Source organism: Hibiscus syriacus, unplaced genomic scaffold (assembly GCF_006381635.1).
Source record: "Hibiscus syriacus cultivar Baekdansim isolate YM2019G1 unplaced genomic scaffold, ASM638163v2 tig00110458_pilon, whole genome shotgun sequence".
NCBI lineage: Eukaryota > Viridiplantae > Streptophyta > Magnoliopsida > Malvales > Malvaceae > Hibiscus > Hibiscus syriacus.
Window position 1 is genome coordinate 421,022 of NW_024062745.1, and position 21,870 is coordinate 442,891.

Genomic DNA, 21,870 nt, shown 5'->3' on the forward strand with positions numbered 1-21,870 from the left:
GCCTCATGGAGTTCAGATTCTGCAATGCTATGGCATCAGAAAATTGGACACATGTCAGAACAAGGAATGAAAGTCATTGTGGAGTAAAAGTTACTTCTGGGCTTAACAAAGGTATCACTTACTTTGTGTGAGCATTGCATAACAAGTAAGCAGCACCGGTTGAAATTCAACACGTCAAATTCTAGAGGCAAAAGTGTTCTAGAATTAGTTCACTCTGACGTATGGCAAGCACCGGTTACATCCCTAGGCGGAGCAAAATACTTTGTCTCATTTATTGATGACTACTCTAGGAGATGCAAGGTGTACCCTATTAAGAAGAAGTCAGATGTGTTTTCAACTTTCAAAAACTTCAAAGCGCGGGTGGAACTTGATTCTGAAAATAAGATCAAGTGTTTCAGAACAGATAATGAAGGAGAATACACAAGCGAAGAATTTGGTGATTTTTGCATGAAAGAATGCATCAAAAGACAGTTCACAGTGGCGAACACTCCTCAATAAAATAGAGTAGCAGAGCAGATGAACAGAACCTTGTTAGAAAGAACAAAAGCAATGTTGAGGGATGCAGGCCTAGAAAAATCATTCTGGGCAGAAGCAATCAATACAGCCTGTTATTTGGTGAATCGAGCTCTACAACTACAATAGAGCTGAAGACACCAATGAAGATGTGGACTGGTAAACCAGCTGATTATTCAAACCTCCATGTATTTGGAAGTATTGTGTACGTGATATACAACTCCCAAGAAATTTCAAAGCTAGATCCAAAATCCAGGAAATGCAAATTCTTGGGGTATGTTGATGGTGTAAAGGGGTATCGCTTGTGGGATCCCACTGCCGCAAAATGATCATCAGCAGAGATGTTATCTTTGTAGAATATAAACTACAAAGAAAAGAAGATGATGATAGAGCTGAAAAGTCAGAGACTACACAGATACATGTGGAAAAGGAGGTTGAACAAGGAGATTCTTCTGAAACAAAACCAGCACATGATGAACAAGAACCAGAGAGTTCTGAAGCTCCAACAACTCGTCAATCAGATCGTGTTAGAAGACGTCCCAATTGGCACTCAAATTATGTTATAGAAGGTAATATTGCATACTGCCTTTTAACAAAGGACGGTGAGCCATTAACATACCAGGAGGCAATAAACAACTCAGATACTTCACTATGGATGATGGTGATGCAAGAGGAAATTGAAGCCCTTCATAAAAATAATACATGGGACCTTGTGCCACTACCACAAGGAAGGAAGCCAATTGGTAAAAAATGGGTCTTCAAAATCAAGCGAAATGGTGACGATCAAGTTGAGAGGTATCGTGCAAGACTGGTGGTCAAAGGATATGCTTAAAAAGAAGGTATTGATTTCAATGAAATATTTTCTCCTGTGGTTCGACTAACAACAGTTTGAGTAGTTTTGGCAATGTGTGCTATATTGAATTTACATCTAGAGCAGCTAGATGTTAAAATAGCTTTTCTTCATGGAAATCTTGAAGAAGAGATTTACATGCTCCAGCCTGAAGGTTTTGAAGAAAAAGAAAAGAAGAACTTGGTTTGCAGGTTGAACAAATCTCTGTACGGTCTAAAGTAGGCGCCGAGGTGTTGGTATAAGAGATTTGATTCCTTCATTATGTGCCTTGGATACAATAGAATTAATGCAGATCCTTATGCTTATTTCAAGAGGTCTGGTGATAACGATTTGTTATATTGCTATTGTATGTGGATGACATGTTGGTTGCAGAACCCAACAAAGATCATATTGAAGAATTGAAGGCACAACTGGCTAGGGAATTTGAAATAAAGGACTTGGGATCAGCAAACAAGATTCTAGGGATGCAAATTCACCGAGACAGAAGTAATAGGAAGATTTGTCTTTCACAAAAGAATTACTTGAAGAAGATCTTGTCACGATTCAGCATGCAAGATTGTAAGCCAATTTCTACCCCTCTTCCTATTAACGTCAAATTATCCTCCAGTATGAGTCCTAGCAGTAAAGAAGAGAGGATGGAGATGTCTCGAGTACCGTATGCATCATCAGTGGGAAGTTTAATGTTCGCTATGATATGCACAAGACCAGACATTGCACAAGCAGTGAGAGTGGTTAGTCGGTATATGGTGAATCCAGGCAAAGAGCATTGGAATACAGTAAAGAGGATCCTGAGATACATCAAAGGGACCTCAAATGTTGCATTATGTTACGGAGGATCAAATTTACTGATCAATGGTTATGTAGATTCTGACTATGCAGGAAATTTAGATAAAAACAAATCTACTACAGGATATGTGTTCAAAGTTGTTGGTGCAACTGTAAGTTGGGTTTCAAAATTACAGTCAGTTATGGCTACATCCACAACAGAGGCAGAATATGTAGCAGCTACACAAGCCAGTAAAGAAGCAATTTGGTTGAAGATGCTATTGGAGGAGCTTGGGCACAATCAAGAGTATGTCTCTCTGTTTTGTGACAGTCAAAGTGCCTTGCATCTAGCAAGGAATCCAACATTTCATTCAAGGACAAAGCACATACTAGTTCAATACCATTTTATTCGTGAAAAGGTGGAAGAAGGAACTGTAGATATGCAGAAGATCCATACCAAAGACAACATATCAGATTTCATGACAAAGGCGATCAACGCTGATAAATTTACTTGGTGCCGATCCTCTTGTGGCCTATCAGAGACGTAAGCAATATGAAGGTACAAGGTAGAAAGAATGGTGTGAAGATATGATTGTTCCAATCAAATCTTCAAGTGAGAGATTGTTTAAATACAAATTGAAAGTCAACAATAGCTGCAAACCACCAAACTTTCGGTGGAAATTGATTGAGAAACTTTCGGTGCAATTGGAGCAATTGGCAGCATGATTTTTATGACTTTTGAAATGGTAAAATCTCAATTTTAGTCATTATAATTTAAGGTATTTACAAATTAGTCCTTAAGCTTCAACTATAAATACCCTAGCTCATTTAGCTTCAAAATCATCCCAAATCGTTCTAGCTTTCTCCCAATACTAGAGAATTTAGAGAGTTTCTTGAGAGTTGTTTTTCTCCTTTTTATCAAGAGAGAATTATCATTGTTTTCTCCTTGTTATATCGAGAGAAGTTGTAATTCCTATTTTCTCATAGTGAATTTCTTCTACCGTTGTCCGTGGTTTTTATCCTATTTTATTTAGGGGTTTACCACGTAAATTTTGTGTCCTCTTTATCTCTATATTTTTATTTTCTCAAATTATCAGTTGCAATTTTGCTCTATCCGATAGCCGTCTTCCGCAACATCTTGCTCATATTCCGAAACAAGAGAGACGATCAAATTCGTGTCATGGAATATAAGGAGCCTGGGCGTAAATGTAGAAGTTTCGGCTGCAATAAATTTGTTAGGTCTGAAAGGGCTAAAATATTGTTTCTACAAGAAACATAAAAGGAATCCTTTGAGCAAAGAAGTTTAAGGAGGATTTGGTGAATTCGAATATATAGCAGCAAATGTAGGAGGAAAATCAGGAGGTCTCATCACATTTGGGTCAAATATAAGTTCAAAATAGAGAATCAGTAGACAAACTTAGGAACTCCTGGTAAATGTTGATCTGGGTGAGAATATGTTTGATTTTGACAAATTCTGGAAAATAAAGGTTCCTCCAAGGTCATCTCTTTCTTGTGGCTGTTAAAAGTTGGTAGAATTCCCTCAATGGAATTTATACTTAGAAGTGGTATTCAGTTCGAAGATTCGAAGACTGGCTGTCTATGGTGTGTTTCGAGTACAAAAAAATCAAACCATCTTTTTTTGGAGTACAGATGTTGAGCAATTGGTGGTCTTTCTTTGCAACATTGATGATCTTTCCGATTTTGTTTCATCGTGTCATTATATGGTTTAGCAAAATCAGTATGGTTAATTACTGTTGGTGCAACATTTTGAAGCCTTTGGATAGCTAGAAACGAGAAAGTCTTCAAAGAAAAAGCTTTACCCTGAAGGACTTGATTTTCAGGGCCGGCTCTATGGGGCAGTACACTGAGCAATTGATCAGGGCCCCAATTTTTTTGTATTTATAATTAGGGCCCCCAATTTTTATATTTATAATTAGGGTTCCTAACTTTATAATTTTATAAAAATTTTAGTTTTTACCCTCCTTTTCCATTTCTCTTATTAATTCATTCAATTTTGAATTTGTTGAATCTATATTTTGATATAATAAATAAGGGCAAAATGTTTGTTGGACTAAATTGAATTTATTCAAAGTTTTCAAAAATAATTCAAAGTTCAAATAAATTTTAAAATTATGTTTTAAATGTTTTCCAACTTTGAAAAAGTTTTAAATATTGTTTTCAAACTCAAAACTCTTGAAATTAGCCAAATAACCTTAAAATTAGTCCAAAAAAACCCTGTCAATCTTGAGACCAATACCAGCCAGTCTCCAGACCAACATGGCAGTCTCAAGACCGAAATTTCAGTAGACTTTGGAGTTTCGAAACTTCACAAGAGTTTCGAAACTTTCATTGTAGTTTCGAAACTTTGGGTTTCAATGGCTATATTTTTTAATATTTTCATGCTAGGTCTCAAGACCAACTTTTTTGTCTCAAGACCAACTTTTTTGTCTCAAGACCAACTTTCTGGTCTCGATACCAAAGTTGCAGGTGAGAATTTAATGCTCAAAATTAAGGCTTCTAATGGCTCCAAATCATCCCCAACAGCTACTAACTCATTCAAACATATAAAAACAAGTTGAGGACTCTTGAAGAATGTTAGAACACCCAGGGGTGTTCAAAATTTGGTTTTAAACCGAATTAACCGACCGAACAAAATTAGTTCGGTTAATTCAGTCGGCCACCAAATTAGTTCGATCGAGGAACGATTAAGGATTTTTTTTGGAATTCGGTTAACGGTTAATTCGGTTCGAAATCGGTTAATTAACCGAATTAACATTTAAATATAATTATATTAAGATATTTAGCTGGCTCAATCCATTTAAAACCCAAATCAATATTAATTAATTAAAATAATCTCAAAACTAAATGCAAAACGTTTGAATCAAATTAATTAGATATTATTTAAATTAATTATAATTTTTTTAATTAAAAAATATTAAATTCTAAAATTCTAAAGAATTTTAGTTAATTCGAAAATTAACCGAATTAACCGAAATTTATTCGGTTCGGTTAATACTTTTAAAAAAAGTTCGGTTAATTCGGTTAAGGGTATTTCGGTTCGATCGACCGCTGTTTTAACCGAATGAACACTCCTAAGAACACCTATTCAAGCAATCCACATCAAGAGATAAGCTCTTTCAATCTTATTTTTCCTTTTCTCTTGTACATAGAGTGTTTTGTGAGCTTAAATTGTGAAAACACCTACCTTGGAGGTTTTCTTGTTTACATTTTCTTTATCCTTGTGTAAAAGGGGTTTGGTTCTAGTTTAGCCATTGAAAACAAGGGAGTTGTAAAACGTTACTTTTGAGCCTAGAAAAAGAAAGAACAAACTAGTGAATTTGTTAGAAAATCCTCAGTGTGGAGCTACGGTAGCGGATCTAGACTTGGTTGATAAGTCGAACCACTATAAATCATTGTGCAAATTGTATATCCTTTCTCTCCATACTCCCAAAGATTTTTAAAGGCCAATTCACCCTCTCTTGGCGGTTTTTGGTTGATCGATCAAGCTTAACAAAATTAAATTTAACCAATTTTTTATATTTATAATTAGAGCCCCCTAATCTTTAAAATTTCATAAAATGTTTAGTTTTTTACCCCCTTTTCCATTTCTCTTATTTATTCATTCAATTTGAATTAAATATAATCATTTTTCTCTTTTTTCAAATCTTACTCTTCAATCTATCAAATATTTTTTCATTTTTAGTCTTTTTCAATCTAAATCTAACAATAAAATAATATACAATTCTTTTGATTTATTCATTATTCAAAATCAAGCTATGTATCATACTTGCATTCAATTTTACTTTATATTTATTCCTTTTTAGTTGTTTTCCTAATAAAATAATAAAAATAATAGATTTTCACAAAATTTAATCATTTTCATGATTTATTTATGTAATATTAAATTAATTGTTCAAAGTAATGAAATATATTTCCAATTTATAAAGGCATATTATTGAGTTTTCGCTCAGGGCCCGAAAAGGTATGAGACGGCTCTGTTGATTTTTTATATAAAAATATGGGCGTTCATTGGGCTCAAAGCAGTAAACGAAAGTTTCCTTCTATGCAGTTGTTCCATCCTTCGGTTCCTCTTTCAGCAGGAAATGTAAAATTCAATGTGGATGGAGCTCATAAAAGGAAAATTAGGCTGTGGTGGCGTTTTGAGAACTTCAAATGGTAGCAACTAAATTAGCTCTACAGATTTTTCTGAGGCAGATTGGAAAGGTAATGTTGCTCTTATAGTGGAATCGGATTCTCAAGTGGTCTTGGATCGTGTCTTCGTCTACGAGACCGTGGAAATGGTGGTATATTTTTTATGATATTGATCATATGATCAGATAAATCTCTCTAGTGCAATTCGTGTATGTGCCAAGGATTCAAAACGAAATGGTTGATCACCTAGCGAAGTTGGGAATGTCAAGGTCTGATTTTTTCAAGCCTGGTGGTAATATGTTTAGTTTCAATGCAAAGAGGTGTTTTCTTGTCGCTACATATTGTGTTTTGTGCCAAGTTTTTGTGACAAAGTTTTGCGTTTTCTGATTGTATCTCTTTGTTGGTAGTTTTGGTTTTCCAATTGTGTAGTACTCTATTTCTCCATTTAGGAGTGGGGATATTTTTAACAAGGCTCACAATTGAGAACTAAATCTTATTAATAAAAATATATTGTTGAGCTAAAGAAATGAATTGCAACCAAAGTACCAAATTTAATAAAATATAAAGTTGGGAGACTAAATTATAAAAATAGTATATTTATTGTAAAAAAAAAAAGAATTAAAGTTGTGCTTGTATCATATAACAAATGATGAGCATGTGGTTCAAATTTGATAAAAATAAACATAAAAAAGGAAGATTTGCAAAAATAAGAAAATCATGGACTAAACCACAACATAATTAAATTATATAGCTAAAGCTACAGACAAAAAATGATGTAGTCTTAATATTCAATTCTTCAAACTTTTAAAATTCAAACTTGATTCGAACTCAAAATAAAATCACTAATTTAAGTTGGATCAAATAACTCGAACGACTCAAATAATTCAACACGAATAACTCCCAATTTTTTAAAAAATTATTTTTTGAGTTCGAATCAAATTTTGCTTGTTCCTAAATGCATATTTGACTTAAATTATTGAGTCAATTGCACCACACATCCTCAAACTATTATTCTTATACTAAATTGGTCCATATGCTTTTGAACATTCCAATTTAATCCCTAAATTATAACTCTCATTCTAATTTAGTCTCAAAACTTTTGAAGTTCTAATTTCACTCACAAACTATGATCCTCATTCTAAATCAACCCCTAAAATTTTGAACATTATAATTTCATCTACAAACTATTAATTTATGATAATCATGTCCCTTTGTTCATAAAATTATTATAAAAAACTGTTAATTGCCATGTAAACACTTATGTGTAATATGTAATAATATGAATTGTCATAAACAATAATTAATTTTGAATTTAAATAAAATAATGAGTTGATTTTGAAAAGTATAAAGAGTTATAAACAAATTTATAGAGAAAAACATCCCAAATATCCTTTTAATTTATGAGTTATTCATGTCCCATTAATTGTCGATTGTCACATCATATTTTAATATAATACACATCAATGTTTACATGAAAAATTAATTGCATTAACAATTCTATTAACATAGAACAATTAGCATGTATTGATAGTTTGAGGATGAAATTAGAATACACATAAGTTTGGGGATCAATTTAGAATGAGAGTTATAATGTGGGAAAAAATTAAAATATTTGAAAGTTTGGGAACCAATAAAAAGGTAGAGTCATAATTTAATGATGATATTATAGTATTTAGAAATTTAGAAATTAATTTAGAATGAAAATCAAAATAAAGAACTTACAGGGTAATTAATTTTTTATTAATCTAGGATGATTGTAAGCAGTAGTCTTTGTTTTAAAGGTCCTCAACATTTGACAATGAATGCTTATAACAATCATCCTTTTCATCATTAAGATTGATTGGTTTATGCAGGGTAATTAATTTTAAATTTCTTAAATGGTATGTTGGCTTTGTTGTTGATTTTTTGGCCCAATATGGCAGGTGGTTGAATTGTTTGGTCCAATAGGGCACTTTAGAATTTATTTTGGGATCTACGACATTTTCTACAGTATAGGAGGAACTCGTGGAATATTATTTTTATATTAGAGGCTCATTATTTTAATAATTATTGTGAAACTCGTCACCTCGAGGTGACGAATTTCCATTAAAAATATTTTTTTAGAATATTAATTTGAAAAAAACATTGAAACTCATCACCTCGAGGTAACGAGTTACATATAGTTTTTTTCTTCAAAATATGATAGATCAAAAGAGCAGCAAACTATGAACATTACATTAGACCATGAGAAATGCACATTAAGAAGAAGAAAAACTACAAACTTAATACATTACCATAAGGACGTAAATAGGACTAACCTTACAAACACCATAAACATTAAATAAAATCATAAACATAACAATATTGATTAAGAAGTGTTAATCTTCGTAATCAATAGACTCGTCAGAAGTAATATTAAGTTCTTCAATTCTCCATTCTTTTTATTTTTGTCGTTCACGTACTAATTGGAACCATGCTTATAGGTCTCCATCATTTATGCTTGTTTCTTGGCCATTTGTCTAAGTTGGTGGGATATTCAAGCTGGAAGCAACATCCTCAATGGCACGAGCAAGGTCAGATCAAAAAACTCTACAAACAAATCGACATTAGACAAAGAATTATAGAAATATGTCTCAATCATGCCAACAAGGTCTACATCATCGCTTAAACGAAATCTCGTGCATGATACTGACAATTTATAATATAAAAATATACTCTTATACTGCTTTCGAGTTTAACTCTTGTTTCTATACTGAACTTTGTCTAGTTGAATATTTTCGAAACACATGGTTAAAGATTTACAATCATAAAAAAACAGTTGAACAAATAGTTGTCATGTTTGAAAAAAAAATCAAGCTTTGGAAGTGAAAGATTGAAGGTGTTTAGTTTTTTTTTTTTTTGCTTCAATATCATAGTAAAATGGCTTTCAACTCACACATATTAATAGTTGATGAAGATGGTTAAATGAGAATTGAAAAGTTGGTGAAATGGGTTATTATTTGGCCTATGTGAAATACACGTTTTTCTTATATAAAGTGATAAATGCACCACTGATAACCCTGTAAAAAGGTTATATTTTTGTGCCTTTTTACTTAGGTTATTGGTTGTTTAAAAAATCATTTCATTGCATATAGTTGCATTTAGGACCATGTAGTTGCATTTGGTGATAATATTTTGCTACATCATTTTAATGATAAAACTGGTGTTTCTTAATGGGAAAGGTCTTGTTTTGATGATAATGTGCAGGTGATGGATGCTGAAGAAGATGGGAAGAACTGTTGAAGCTGGCGGAGTTAGAGAAATACTACAACATTTTGGACAAAAATTAAGGGCACATAAAAAAAAGATGAAGATATTTTAATGATTGTTACTAGCTATCCAGTCCAACCCATACATAAATTGATGTATTAAATGACCTCTGAAAAGTTGCTAAAACAATGCATTAATTGAGCATTAAAAAGTTGTTGAAACGATGGATAATTTGTCCTGTATGAAATCCACGTTTTTTATCATTTGAAGTGATAATGCAACACTAAAAAATTTCTGATTTGAGTTCATATTTCACTGAAAAATAGCTGAAAAGGTGCATTATTTTTCCTAAGTTAAAAACATGTTGTTCTGATATGAAGTGATAATGCACCACTGAACAGTTTTCTTATTTGAATTGATATATCACTGAAAAGTTATTGAATGTGATAATGCACCACTATTTCACCCATTTTCTGAAAAGTTGCTTAAATTTTGCATTAAATTATCTCTGAAAAGTTGCATTATTGCTACAATAAATGATCTCTGAGAAGTTGTTAAAATGGTGCATTAATTGAGAACTGAAAAGTTGCTGAAACAATGTATGATGAGATAGTATTTCATTGGAAAGTTGTTGAATGGTAATTAATGATGGGTCATATTTTTTTAAATTGGCTTACGTCAGATGAATCTTCACAAGACTTGTTATTTTAACAATTTCATTGAAAAAGCAAAAACCAATTTCTCTCTGAAGCTATGGCAAACAAATTTTTCGTAATCGTCCACCAAAATAGCCAAGTCGTCTAAACTGAAGATAGTGTTCAGTTCATGTCACATAGGCCCATAAACATGATATTCTCGGTAGATGTATCTTATTGGTAAATGAAGATGAAAATCAAAAGAAAACTTGGAGCTTTTGTTTCAAGTTTGAAATATTGACACATCATTTCAGAGACTTTGCTCAAATATGGAGCAATCCATATTTAATGATGATGTTGATGTAGCTGTTATCGTTGGCCTTCATCAATCTTCCAATAATCAATTGATTAATATTATTGCTGAAACTGCAGATGTTTCTACTTCCTCAACTACTGTACTCGTGACTGCATAAGCAAGACCATCAGAAGATGTAGATAACCTTGTCAAACGATTTGGTGAAATCTTTGCTGATTTTAGCGATGACAATTAAACCTTTGTTCCACTTATGGTGGATGATGACACACCAATAATCAATGAATCTGATATCGTCGAGATTGCTTTAGAGGGACAAGCCTTTGATATAGAGTGAGATGTCTAAGAAACAACCATTTCTCGTGGCCAACCACTACAAAATACTAATCCAGTTTGGGCACATCCACCAACAACCATGAAACCAAAAATTCGCAACCTCAGATGCCTCAATATTGCCATGCAGTTGCATCGCAAGAGATATACTATGATGCCATGAGCAATCTTGAGATTCCTAATATGTTGGATATATGTGCGGCCTATTGGGGGACCTCAGATGAAGGTTCGATAGAGTTTGAAGTTGGGTCATAGTTTAGGAGTAAGTAGGATGTGTAACTAGCTGTGAAGAAGTTTTGTATCAAAGCTCATATAGAATTCAATGTTGTAGAGATTGATTAGAAGACATATTTTGTTAGATGTATAAACAACAATGTCGGTTGTAAGTGGAGGATACGTCTCTCATACAAATATCAAAAGATATTGTGAGAAGTTACAAGGTTCCACAACCAGAACAATTGCATGTTCAACTCCTTGACACAAGATTACAACCACTTAGACTCCGATGTCATATATGCCTACATCAAGCTACTGATGGAGAAAAATCCAAATATCCTGATATCAGTGATAGTGGCATCAATACGGAATACATTTAGTTACATTTCGTCTTACTACAAGTCCTAGATGGCCAAAAGGAAAACTATGACACTATTATACGATAATTGGGATCAGTCGTACAATGAGCTTCCAAATCTATTACACACAATTAAATATTCCATCCCATGAACCATTGTTTGCTCATATACTTATCCTGCGATCACATTTAATGGACAAGTTATCCCAGGGAAGAGAGTTTTCAAAGGCTTATTATGGGCTTTCAAGTCATCAATTGAAGGTTTTCATTACCGCAAACATATGATTCAAGTAGATGAGCACTTTTCTGTACGGCGTATACAAGTAGGTCCTGATAATAGATGTTGCATAAGATGGTGACAGAAACATCTTCCCCATTGCCTTTGCCATTTTTAAAAATAAGTCCAAGGAAATGTGGAATTTCTTTCTGTCAAATTTACGTGCCCATGTTGTCACTCAAGATGGGATTTGTATGATCTCAGACAGTTCACTTAGGTTGTTGGCCACGATTAATTGACCGAAAAGTAGGTGGTCGCCTCCGCATGCATTTCTTGTGTATTGTATACATTATATTGCTTTTAATGCTATGATGAGGTTTAAGAATAAGAAGATCAGGAAAGAGATTATCAATATGGGTAACTTGTTCTTTTTTCCCTTCATTTTTTGTATTCGTTTATAATTATACTTATACCTAATTATTTTTTCAGGTTACACATTACTACAACCGAGCTTTCATGCAAGACTGGAAAATTTGAGGAAGTATGGAGAAGAGGTTTACAACTGTGCACATATGATACCTCGATAAATATGGTTGCAGGCATATGACGGTCAAGGTTGGCGTTACGATTATATGACAACCAATCTTATTGAAGGTATCAATTTAGTGCTAAAAGGAACTGGACATCTTCTGGTGGCAAGTATTGTTTGGGAGACTTACTTCAAATTAGGTGAAGTATGGGTAGAAAAAAGGTGCCCAAGTATAGGCAATGCTTAACAAGGTAGAAATTAGGCTCTAGATATAAAGAAAGCAATGAACAAAAAATCAAACTTATATAACATCAATGTATGTTCATAATTTCGCTAGACTGGAATCTGGTTACATTGTTCAAACACTCGTTCGACCTAATGAAGGTGGGACTTCTGCTACCCACACTGGTAATCTGAATAAAAGATAGTGTGATTGTGGTCAATTTCAAGCATTTAGATACACATGCGCTCACGCAGTTGTTACATGTATGAATGTGAATGTTAACCCATACATTGATGTTGATGGTTATTATAGACTACATACAATGCACAACATATACAGTTGCGCGTTTAAGTATCTCCCAAACGATACATATTGGCCACCTACTGTTTCTGAAGAATAGTTGCCCAATCCACAATTACGAAGGAAGTTGAGGGGTCATCCTGAATCAAGTTGAATTCATACTGATATGGATGACCCTCAAAGAGAGCAAGGTCTACCAAAGCTATGTGGCCACTGTAGAGGTGAAGGCCACAACAAGAAGTATTTTCCACATCTCACAAGATATCAAGCGGCCCGATAAATCCTTTGTAATTGTATTCGCATGTTGTACCCATATTACAAATTTATCAATATCAATGATAATTTTTCAGTTTTTTACGTTTCATATATAATTGCAAACTATAACGTTTAACTAAACTCAAATTCATACATTTATTTAAAACATTTTTTTCAACAAAATAAACAACTTTTCCTCTTCTTCTTCCTCTCAATTTTTACATTGTTATTTTTCTTATTCTCATTCTTTTCGATGAGTCATTTGTTGTGTCATCTTGCTAACTTTCATTCTTTTTTTTTCTTCTTCTTTTTTTTCTCCTCCTCCTCCCTTTTAAACTCCTTATTTTGATCAAGAATCGACTTTATTAATTCTTTCACCCACTCCTCATATGAAGATGGGCTTGAATCCAAATCATCAATATCAGAGTAATTAGACCCAAAATGGTCTTTCGAAAATTGCCTGAAATATTCTTTCCACAAATGCATGTTTTGGTTCTCCTTTAGTTCTATCAACTATCTCAACTCCTATTTATAGTTAAAATTTATGAAAATGAAAGTTGGAAATCGTCACGTCAAGGTGACGAGTTCCAACAACTATTTTTTAAATCTAAATGGTTGTATATTTTAAACCTAATGGAACTCGTCACCTCAAGGTGATGAGTTTCAATTTTTTCCAAATTTAAATTTAAATTAATATTCTGAAAAAAATAATAATTTTTTAATAAAACTTGTCACCTCAAGCTGACGAATTTCTCAAAAAATATTAAAATAATAGGCCTCTAATATAAAAATAATATATCATGGAATTCGTTACCTCGATATGACTAGTTCCCTCTATATTGTAGAAAATGTCATAGATCCCAAAATATATTTTGAACGGGCCTAATATTTCGCCCGTCATATTTACCAATTTAAGAGTTAAAAGTGTATTGGCCTAAACAACAAACCTTGCACAATTTTTTTGTTGTTGCTTTTCTTCAAACAAAAATCAAATTATCATTTAATTAACCATTCAATTTAGTTTCAAATTATAACATTATTAATAAAAATATATATCTCTCTCAAAATTTTACGTAAACTTCAATACAATAATATATAATTTGATATGTAAATTTTGATTTTGTAAATTACAGATATAATTTTTTATTTAAATTCAATTAATCATTTTTTTTTTCAAAATTAAATTTGAGAATCAAATTATTTCCATCCCTACAGAGAGCCAAGGTTTAGCCAAAACAGGTGCGAGTAGCGTGATTGGTTGGTTTTGGAACCAATATATAATGATTTGGAAGCATTGAACCCCTAATGGCTAAATGCCTTAATTAACTAAATATCTACCAATGTCCCTTTCATTTCTGACTGTGTAAAGGGACATTTGAGTCCTAAAGCTCATTCATGCTTAACCATAACGGTAAATCTCATAACACTCACTGTCCTCTAGGAGGACAAGGAAAAGAAAAGAAGCCTTAGAACCATTGTACCCCAATGCCCTAAACTTACAATCCTTCTAACACTAAGGTGGTGTTGTTTTCACTGTGCAAGCTCTTCAAACCACTTATGTCTGCGTCGCGCAGACCATGCGCAGACATTAGGCTTCGCAGACTGTTTGTTTTTTAGAAGACAGAAGCTCTTCAAACGTCTGCGCGAGCTCTTCTTGGTGCAGACTTGATTTTATGTCTTCAAAGGTCTTCAAACCTCTTCAAGAACAATTATAAAATATAGTTATTTATTAAAATAATTTTAAATAATTTAATAAGGTTATTTATTTTAAAATAATTTATTTTAAAATAATTTATTATAAAATAATTTATTTTGAAATAATTTATTATAAAATAATTTATTATAAAATAATTTACTTTAAAATAAATTATTATAAAATATGGATTGATTTATTTTAAAATATGGATTGATTTATTTTAAATAATTTATTAGTATGGATTGATTTATTTTAAAATATGGATTGATTTATTATTGTAGTTGTATGGATTGATTTATTTTAAATAATTTATTAGTATGGATTGATTTATTTTAAAATATGGATTTATTTATTTTAAATAATTTATTATTATGGATTGATTTATTTTAAATAATTTATTTGTATGGATTGATTGATTTATTTTAAAATATGGATTGATTTATTATTGTAGTTGTATGGATTGATTTATTTTAAATAATTTATTAGTATGAATTGATTTATTTTAAAATATGGATTGATTTATTTTAAATAATTTATTAGTATGGATTGATTTATTTTAAATAATTTATTTGTATGGATTGATTTATTTTAAAATATGGATTAATTTATTATTGTAGTTGTATGGATTGATTTATTTTAAATAATTTATTAGTATGTATTGATTTATTTTAAAATATGGATTGATTTATTTTAAATAATTTATTAGTATGGATTGATTTATTTTAAATAATTTATTAGTATGGATTTATTTATTTTAAAATATGGATTGATTTATTTTAAATAATTTATTAGTATGAATTGATTTATTTTAAAATATGGATTGATTTATTTTAAATAATTTATTAGTATGAATTGATTTATTTTAAATAATTTATTAGTATGGATTGATTTATTTTAAATAATTTATTTGTATGGATTGATTTATTTTAAAATATGGATTAATTTATTATTGTAGTTGTATGAATTGATTTATTTTAAATAATTTATTAGTATGAATTGATTTATTTTAAATTATGGATTGATTTATTTTAAATAATTTATTATTATGGATTGATTTATTTTAAATAATTTATTAGTATGGATTGATTTATTTTAAAATATAGATTGATTTATTATTGTAGTTGTATGGATTGATTTATTTTAAATAATTTATTAGTATGGATTAATTTATTTTAAAATATGGATTGATTTATTTTAAATAATTTATTATTGTAGTTGTATGGATTATTTAAATTTCAATATTGTAAAACTAAAATTATTTAAATCTAAGTATTGCAAAACTCTTTTAAGTTTAAAAAAATCAATTTATTTATATTTCAGTTCATTTTAGCAGTCTGCAGACGTTAAAAAACAAATAGTCTTCTTCTTGCAGACTGCAGACTTTTGGTCCACCTCTTCTGCTGCAGATGCCTGCAGATGTGGTTCGCAGACTGCAGACCTTTTACCTCTGCAAAAACAAACACCACCTAATAGTCTCACCCCACATTGGCTTCTCATTGGATCATTTCCTCATTGCCTAACATGCTGATTGATTCAGTTCTAGCTTAAACATGAGTGTAGTGGTTAACTTAGGTTCACATATGTCAAATATTCGAATAATATTTGAAGAATCGTTCATTAAACAATCGATCGTATATTTTCGATAAATTTGACATTATGTAAAATTTGATCTTTCATACTAGAGAAGAGAACGTAGAAAACATCTCGTGGGTGAATTTTGGAGCATTACAGATGGAAATGATTATCGCAAATGGACCATATGTACCCCGGGGGGTGGCCTAATGGTTTGGCCTGAAATAATATAGATTTGTCTCGCCCTATATTTGATATTGTCCCCTCCAAGCAGCAGCAGCAGCAGATGGGTTAAATAATATACACAGAAAGACCATAAATGCATTGGTACTCGTAGTCATCAGAGGCTAATAAGTTTGGCATTACCTGAGGATGGTGACCCCCAAAACCCAGAGACATCCCTACAACCCAATCGGATACTCTTGCTGTAGGTGAGCCCCATTGCCATTATCATCTTTGTTTCAGTATTCTTTGCACTGCCATTACAGCTTCGAAAAATTCCATAACCTGTGCTTAATACCCCACAATTATAACAGTCACGCATGGAATGTGTACTGATAAAATCAAAGAGTGTTCCATTCCCCAACTCTCATTCAAATCTTAAGCTGATTTGAATTTATATCTCTTCTCCTGTGGGGCTACGTACCCCTCTGCCATTTCCCACCTCAGGGTCCCCCCATATTTTCTCTGAGTTTCAGTCATTGCCTCGTTACTGATTAAATTTGTTTGATTAGAACGCTGACTACAGCATGATTAATGATTTGGCTCTAAGTTCTGGTGCCAGTGTGCTTAATGTGACCATTTCTTATCTTTTGGCTACATTACTGTTTTTTTAGGTCCTCTCCCCCCCCATTTTGCATTAGAGGGTCAAAATAATTAGGTTTCATTTTACACCGGTGCATTCAGGAAAACATTCTTAAAAGTAATATTTAATGAATTTAAGTTTGAATCTTTAACATATATGGATCAAAAGGACTTGTTTATTTAGAAGTACATCATTTTTCTGCCAAAAAGGAAACTCGTTAATGCTCAATAAGTAAAAAAGGATGCATTGAGCTTTGAGAATCCAGATGATCAGTAGCACTAATCTTCTTCTTTCTGGTGATCAATAAGAAATATATTATATTATTGTCTTCCTTCCCCCCTCCCCCCCCCCCCACAAAGCCCTTGAAATTGAATCTAAAACCTACACAGCTAACTACCAAAAGAAAAGAACAAAAGATGAGTTTCAAATTGTCCCCCACTCCCTATTTTTACTGTGTTTTCAAACTCAACTTACAAAATAACATCTATTTTAACTTGAAAATCTCATTATTTAGTTAAAAAAAATTCCTATTTTGAAGAAAGTCATGACCTACCATAATCTTACCTTGGAGGTGCAATAATATAAGTGAGTTTCAGCAGATTAAGCAAATCTAGAGAGGTATGAATATTGTAAAATAATAAGTTTGAGAATAAAGTCGAATTTCTGATTCTCTAACTTTAGTTTAAAGTGCTAGAAAGAAAGCAGTAACACATGTTGCTGCTGTCTTTTTCTAAACTTTGAACCATATAACCCAGGCGTTGGGTGGGTAAAATCTTAAAATAATGGGGTAAAAGAAATATAAAATTACAGTTTAATCTTCTGGGATGCATTTCACTGTCAAAAGAAGGTAGCTCTCATCGAGTTTGCATTCAAATTAGGGAGTCGAAATATTGAAAAGTTGTGCTTTTGGTGTGACAGTTGAGATCCCCAAGCTCCCACCAAGAGGCATTCACACTGTTCATCATATATTAATTTACAAATTTATGGATTTTACAAGGATCTAAGAACAATTATACTATTCTGGGGACCAAGGCCTTTACCAGCCCCTAGTTTCGTCACTGAGCAGGTTTGTACTGTTGTGTAACTGTGAGAAAAATCAAAGTAAAGATGAGCTGTTCCGATGAGCTCAAAACCCCCCAAAATTAGTCACGAAATCTGGCAGTGGCCGACAAGACAAAATGGTACTTCAATGGCATGCAGACAAGTACGTACGAAAGTATAATATACATGTAAATGCACACTACCGTATCCGTATGTATTTCAATCATCGGGACATCTAGAATAGTAAAGCTTAAAATACAAAGTTTTCTTATTATAAAGTGTATTTTTATCGCCGGTGGTTTGCCTTGTAAGTTTCTATTGGAATTTGGAACCTAACCAGTGGCAGATATGCAGTAGGCTTAGGGTGTAAGCGCGTTGATTCTAAAATCATAGTTTTTTTTCCATTGGTTATACCTTAATATTCTCCCTTTAATAAATTATTAGAAGTTATAAAATAGACATTAAAATCCTTAAGTAAAGTCAAAAATTCGAACTCTAAAATTTACGAATAGAGTAAACTATTAGGAAAAATGTGATAAATTGAATACTTTGAGGCATATTTTCTAAGTGTAAAGATGAATAATTGAATAATTAATTAAATATGAATAAGAAATTAATGCTCAAAATAAAATACATGTGAATTTTGTTGTGTATGGAAAATGAGAAAACTCATATCCCACATTAATGGGATGTTAAACAAGGAAATGATTTATATGTACAAACGCACTTGCTAATCATTAAATGACTTATGTTAAAATTTTGTCTTGCGTGTAGATGTCGGGGGTGCAAATGTCCGGATCAATCAGGCCCTTTGAGGGCCTATGAATATTTTACTCACTACGAATTAAATATTTTTCTTAAGTGAAGTTTTTTTTAATATTCTAAATTAAAAGGAATATTATACGATTTCCTTTTACTTTAAATATTAAATATGGTTTTATTATTTTTTATTTTATTCAGATATTAATTAATAGCGCGAATATATTGTTTTCAATTTGTCTTCTTTGTGAAACACTATAAATACCGTGCTAACCTATTAGGTTAAACACGGTCCACAAACTCTCTTCTTCCTATCTTGTTTTAGGTGATAGTCTCTAGAAAAATTTGGTTCGTGATCTCATAAGTTGTAATATTGTGCATTGATCATATCGTTGTTGTATCTTGAGAGACATACGACTAAAATATCTCGAGCACCATGGAGAGACCGTAAATATGTCTTAAGGAAACTGCGTTGATGCAGGCCTCAACCTAATTCAAGTTCAATATCCTATTATTATTTGGGTTCTTTACTTTAATTTGTTTCTTCTACTTTATTAAAAAATTTTGATTTTTTTTATTTTATTTTTTCTCGGATTGTGTAACAAAATCTGGGTTGAGAGGGTCTTCCTCGCCTCTGCAGTACCCGATTTGGATTAGTCGGTCAATAGATCATATACCAGTGATTAATTCAAAAAAAAGTTATAAAATAGCCCTCCGATTATAAGGCGTTGTTTTGTTGAATTCTTTAACATCAAAAGTTACAAAATGATCACTCAACTATTCATATGTTTCAAATTGGTACATTTTATTAAAAAAAATTAATGACACTTTGTATTGAACGTTAACTTTTGATTGAGATATGATAATCGTTTGAGATTTTAAGATCAAATTTTATCACATCATATTAAGCAATTTTACGTCTAACTCAGATTGTCGTCCATTTTTTAATAAAAAAAATGATGAATTTGAAACATATGAAAAGTTAGATAATCATTTTATAACTTTTAATAATAATAAAAACTAAAAAAAAACTCTATAATTATAGGATAATTTAATAACTTTTAATAGTTAAATGACTCAACAAAATAATAACATTTGAGAGGCTATTTACAATTTTACCCAATAGTAAAAATGTGACAATTTAATTTTTTTTAAATTTTACTTTAATTTCTGAACTTCCATTATAGTCTGATTATAAGGATAAAGCAGTCATAGAAGGAATTTGAAGTCTGAATTGCTATAGTCATTTTTTTTGGTAAATTTATTCGGGATAAAATGCAAGCCATCTCTACTTGTAAATTTTCTCACCAACCAATCACTACCTAAAGAGACATTTGAATTTCAGAAACTGAAATTTGTCTCAAATCATGTTATGGTTGGAAAAAAGCAGAGATGGAAAGCAATTTAACTTGCATCTCGATGAAAAAAAAAACAAACAAAAGAACAGAAATATTATCACAAAGTGAGAAATTGAAGATTGAAATTAGTGAGAATTGCCGAGAAAATCTGACGGAGCATGGTCTAGCCTTTCCAGGAACTGTTCTTGTCGAGTCTTAATCTTCTTGGAGACAAGCTCAGGTGATGAAGACGATGAAACTGCCCACGAATCGTACGATCTATCGGAATTAAAGCAAAAATCCATCACACCAATTGGGCTACCCGGAATCGAGCTGAACCTGCGCTTGTTTGATCGGTTGCCTTCAACTCTTGTTCTTGCCAATTCCATTATCAACTTACAGGATTCATCCACTTTGTCCTGTTTGAAACATTGAGATTTTAAATCCCAGGACAAAATTTGCACCATTTAAAAGTGGTAGTACCTTATCAATTCCCAGGTTGCCCAAAAGCTGGTTTTGGAATTCTAGTTCAATATCCATGACTTGAAGCATTACAGCAATGGCCATTACAGAAGGGAGGAAGCACAAAAACCTTGAATCTGCCAATGAATTCAACACAATTTAAGATCAAATCCATTACCTGGTAAAAGAAAAAAAGGGGTTGTTTATGGTGCTAACCTGAAATGACAGAGAGCAAAATTTGGTCACATCTCCGAAGAAATTTCCAGCAACAATGACCCTTTAACCCAAGCCTCCTTGCAATGTAATCAAGAAAAGGAATTGGAGTAACAGGGTTCATCTTCCATTGAAGTGTAGAGAGTACCAAAATCTCCATTCTTTGAATAGTTTTGGCCTCGAACACATATTTGCTCTCCTCCACCTAAACAGGCCAACAAAATCACAACTTTGGGAAGCCGAAATGAAAAAGAAAAAAAAAAGCATCAAACTTAGGTAACAAAGAACCAAACAAACCTGTAAGTCCAGTAGGAGAGGCACTTGGGTTTCTTCCACTTTGGCCGCCAGAGAAAGACAAGCAACAGCGGCTAGTTGAGTCATCCATGGCTTGTCGCTTTGGAACCGGAAGCTAAACAATAATCTATCGAAGTAATTAACGGCGAGAACGGCTGTGAGAGCGGAGAAGGAATAGTGAGCGTTGACTTTCAACATCCATTCAACGGCGTCAAAGCGAGGTCCGGCGAGATTCCCATTGGTTTGAAGGGTGTCAAACAGTTGATTCCGCTCTTCCTTTAAGAGTAACGAGGAAAGTTCATCGTCTTCCCAGAAAAAGTCATGTTCAAACAAGACCGGAAAAGGGTTCCCAGAAAGTTCATCGTCTGCTTCAACCAAGAAATCTTCTTTCGCCTCTTCGTCTTGCCCCCAGTTCTCTTCCGAACAATAAAGAGAATCGAAAAGAACTGAAGAATTGAAAGCCATTTTCATCCACAGAAAGAACACCCTTTTTTAAGATGATGGTTTCATTTATAGAACAACAGTGAAGAAGAAGATTAAGGAGTGGGCAAAGGACGGAGCTTTATCCATCTCTCTTTGGAAGAGAGGATTGGGGGGTAAGTGTACAGTAAACCGAAAGGGCTTGTTTTCTTGGCTTCGTGGGTTCCAATTGGCGCCTGCGCTCATTTAAACTATGTTTCCATAGCCATTATTACAATAAGCCTACGCGAAAATATGTTTAAATGTTTGATATAAGTTAATAACACCTTAGCCATGGGCCATACTAACACAATTACTCCAACACGTGACATTCAAATACTGTAA

At 32.4% G+C, this 21,870-nt stretch overlaps 1 protein-coding gene across 1 annotated transcript; it reads right to left on the bottom strand.

Annotated features, from left to right (window-relative positions):
• Nucleotides 1-20,006: 20,006 nt before the first annotated feature.
• LOC120126429 (cyclin-D3-1-like) lies at nucleotides 20,007-21,610 on the bottom strand. The gene is made up of 4 exons (XM_039144635.1): nucleotides 21,070-21,610; nucleotides 20,776-20,977; nucleotides 20,581-20,696; nucleotides 20,007-20,516 (listed from the first exon to the last, which is right to left on the bottom strand). Exons 1-4 carry the CDS (start codon nucleotides 21,535-21,537, stop codon nucleotides 20,244-20,246), a joined length of 1,059 nt encoding a protein of 352 aa, XP_039000566.1. The 5' UTR covers nucleotides 21,538-21,610; the 3' UTR covers nucleotides 20,007-20,243.
• Between the last annotated feature and the right edge of the window lie 260 nt (nucleotides 21,611-21,870).

Coding starts and splice junctions, on each gene's coding strand:
- LOC120126429 (XM_039144635.1), bottom strand. CDS start 21,537: ATGAAAATGGCTTTCAATTCTTCAGTTCTTTTCGATTCTCTTTATTGT. Junction 20,978..21,069: donor CTCTCCTACTGGACTTACAG/GTTTGTTTGGTT, acceptor TGGCCTGTTTAG/GTGGAGGAGAGCAAATATGT. Junction 20,517..20,580: donor GCAACCTGGGAATTGATAAG/GTACTACCACTT, acceptor TGTTTCAAACAG/GACAAAGTGGATGAATCCTG.